The sequence below is a fragment of the Carassius carassius genome, chromosome 32 (assembly GCF_963082965.1).
Source record: "Carassius carassius chromosome 32, fCarCar2.1, whole genome shotgun sequence".
NCBI classification, from domain to species: domain Eukaryota; kingdom Metazoa; phylum Chordata; class Actinopteri; order Cypriniformes; family Cyprinidae; genus Carassius; species Carassius carassius.
This window is the reverse complement of record NC_081786.1, coordinates 1,931,354-1,934,629: the sequence shown is the minus strand read 5'-3', so window position 1 is coordinate 1,934,629 and position 3,276 is coordinate 1,931,354. Positions and strand designations below refer to the sequence as shown.

At 45.3% G+C, this 3,276-nt stretch overlaps 1 protein-coding gene across 4 annotated transcripts; it reads right to left on the bottom strand.

Annotated features, from left to right (window-relative positions):
- Positions 1-499: 499 nt before the first annotated feature.
- On the bottom strand, positions 500-3,069 carry LOC132112365 (zona pellucida sperm-binding protein 4-like). Of its 4 annotated transcripts, none has more exons than XM_059519813.1 (9): positions 2,485-3,069; positions 1,995-2,160; positions 1,730-1,917; positions 1,559-1,656; positions 1,330-1,487; positions 1,064-1,256; positions 843-990; positions 690-762; positions 500-615 (listed from the first exon to the last, which is right to left on the bottom strand). In XM_059519813.1, exons 1-9 carry the CDS (start codon positions 3,043-3,045, stop codon positions 539-541), a joined length of 1,662 nt encoding a protein of 553 aa, XP_059375796.1. In that variant the 5' UTR covers positions 3,046-3,069; the 3' UTR covers positions 500-538. The 4 variants fall into 4 exon arrangements, with proteins under 4 accessions (XP_059375796.1, XP_059375797.1, XP_059375798.1 ...); XM_059519814.1 differs by having other exon boundaries at positions 1,995-2,180; positions 2,724-3,069; XM_059519815.1 differs by having other exon boundaries at positions 1,995-2,180; positions 2,766-3,069.
- Between the last annotated feature and the right edge of the window lie 207 nt (positions 3,070-3,276).

Here is a 3,276-nt window from a genome sequence, read left to right as displayed (position 1 = left end):
TCAATAGCACATTGTCACATTAGATATGAACAGGACAATCGCATTTTCAAATGGATTACTTTACAGAATTTGTTTTCGGTAGCATTTGCTTGGTAGACATGTCAAGCTTTCTATAGATAAGTCTCATGGCTCTGTTGATAATTCACGGAGTTAGTTCATTTTAATGACGCATTTCTACATGAAGATAACCCCAGACCGAGGCTGCAGACAGCACAGCTTGTTTGTTATATGAATGAATAAACTTGTGGGTGTATACAAAAAAAAAAAAAAAAAAACCCTTTACAGAGTCGATTGATGTATTGCTCTTAGGTGAATAATCAAAACTGAAAGTGCAATTTAAGTTCTCTTTGGGGTTATCAGGAGAAGATGCCTCAATGCGCAGATGTGGGAATCGACTCCAGACGGTTAAAAAAAAAAAAAAAAAAAAAAAAAAAAAAAAAACTGGCCAGGCATGCAATACCAGATTCTGCCGAACCAAAACAATACCAATAGACAAAGATACCTCGGGGTTCTGCAAGGTTTATTAAAAGTACTAGATTTACATGACCAGAGTTACTTCTCCACTAGAAACCACAGTCTGCTCCCCAGAGACAGCCTTGATACGAGTGTCTCTCCCTGAAAGAGGAATGTTAGATGTGAGAAGGCACTTATAAAATGCTCAGTTCCTCTTGTTAAGAGGAAGAACTCACGTTTCCTGGTGCAGCTTTGTTCACAAGAGCCAGATGATGGATGGCACACCTCTGTACTGCAGTGGATAAAGATCTGACAGGGAAGAGAGAGGCTCAAGTCATAGAATCCAAAAGTAGTAAATATACAACGGTTCAAGTAAAGGGGAGGCATACAGTTTCCTGCAGAGCAGCCAGTGATGCTGGATCTACAAATGTGAACATCTTCACAACAAAGCGCTTGTAGTGGGTTGGGAACTGAAGACCAGACGATCCAGTCACTGGAACCAGTGTGGTCAAATAGCGATCGTCCCGGTAAGGGCATCTGAAGACAAAAAGAGAAGGCTAGAAAGGGTCTCCCAGCAGACTAACTGGATAAAGATTGGCTGTACACTCACCCGTCGATCAGAAGGTCCCACTGGGGGAGACTGAGTGGACTGGGGGTTGAAGTAGTCCAACAATGTCCCAGCATCAGGACAATGTTGGGGTCAGTCCTCTCCATAATGAGCACCTCAACATACACAGGCTCCCGCAGGACTTTTGTGATGGGATAATCAGCATCATTGTAGTAGGACGTGTAGGCCTCATCCCCTGAGGAACAACACTGGGGTTTAACCGGACTCCAGTTTGAAAGGCTTTAGGGAGACACAGGACAAGATCTTACCTTCAGCACAGCCTTTGGTGACACATTGGCCATTGGCCAGTCTGAGCTCAACCCTGAGAGGTCCAGGAGCAGCTACTGGTGGAGGTGGAGGAACAGGGTTGACCTCCACAACCAGAGCTTCCACAGAAGTTCCCGAGTATCTACACTGGAAGAGAAACCTGGACGACACACAGCAAGCTTGTAGCATTCATCAGGGATTAAGGTTCACACCAAGTCATGGATCACCTACTCAAAATGACTGTCCCTTGTGATGGAACCATAAGGTCCAATCCCCACTTCATACGAAGAGGTCATTCGGTTTTCATACACCACATATCCGCTGTCCTCCTGCGAATAGGAACAGTGTCAGCATCCAGTCCATCATAAGCAATGCAGAATAAGACCAACAGCAGCTGCTCACCATCACACTCGTGCCACATGCGGTCACAGGGAACTGGTATATAGCAAAGGAAGGTGTGGACCCCACGGGAGCACAAGGTGGGCCATTTCCACCCAGTAGATGAACCGAATCCAGACTCAGTCGAGGCAGAGTAACATCTCTAGACACCACTACCACAAACTGACCATCTCTAATACACTGGACGGTCACTAGAACAAGGTACAAGAGCAGGTTAAAATGCAGAGAATCAGTTTAACATGAACAGAATCAGATTGAGAACGCTTACCTGCCCTCCCATAGAAACACTGCTGTCCGTTAAAGCAGCAGTTGATAGCTTCACACTCAGCACCACTGATCCCAGGTAGACCACATTGGATCTGCTCAGAATCAGCTACAGCGCATTTATCAAGGGGCTCTGCCTGCACTACTGGCTTCTGAAACTGTTTAACTGGCTTCGGAAATTGCAGCTTAGGTAGTTGTACTGGCTTCTGAAGTGGAAACTTCTGGTTAGTTAGCTGTTGAACTGGCTTCTGAAGTGGAAACTGCTGGTTAGTTAGCTGTTGAACTGGCTTCTGAAGTGGAAACTGCTGGTTTGTTAGCTGTTGAACTGGCTTCTGAAGTGGAAACTGCTGGTTCGTTAGCTGTTGTACTGGCTTCTGAAGTGGAAACTGCTGGTTCGTTAGCTGTTGTACTGGCTTCTGAAGTGGAAACTGCTGGTTCGTTAGCTGTTGTACTGGCTTCTGAAGTGGAAACTGCTGGTTCGTTAGCTGTTGAACTGGCTTCTGAAGTGGAAACTGCTGGTTAGTTAGCTGTTGAACAGGCTTCTGAAGTGGAAACTGCTGGTTCGTTAGCTGTTGTACTGGCTTCTGAAGTGGAAACTGCTGGTTCGTTAGCTGTTGAACTGGCTTCTGAAGTGGAAACTGCTGGTTCGTTAGCTGTTGTACTGGCTTCTGAAGTGGAAACTGTAGTTTAGGTAGTTGTTGAACGGGCTTCTGAAGTGGAAACTGCTGGTTAGCTAGCTGTTGATCTGGCTTCTGAAGTGGAAACTGCAGTTTAGGTAGTTGTTGAACTGGCTTCCGAAGCGGAAACTGCTGGTTAGTTAGCTGTTGAACAGGCTTCTGAAGCGGAAACTGCTGGTTAGCTAGCTGTTGAACTGGCTTCTGAAGCGGAAACTGCTGGTTAGCTAGCTGTTGAACTGGCTTCTGGAGCTGGAACTGCTGGTCAGTTTGCTGGATCATCAGAGCTTGAGCATCCTGAAGCGATTTACTCCACTGTGGAACAGCATGACAGAAAGCACAAATCAGCAAAATCTGAACCAAACACCAACTTCCAGCCATTGTTCAACACCTAATCACAAAGTGGAGATACTGCCCTTTGGTCTTTTTGTATTCTACAGATTTCAGCTAATTAACAATAGTCCCTCCCTCTTCATTAACAACTGAGTGATTCTCATTGCATCTAACAGGTTAGCAACTATGCTTTTGGGAAACGCACCCCTGATTGTAATTGGTTCTCAATTTATGTTAACATGGTAAAGACAAGTCCAAAAACACCTATAACAGCAACAC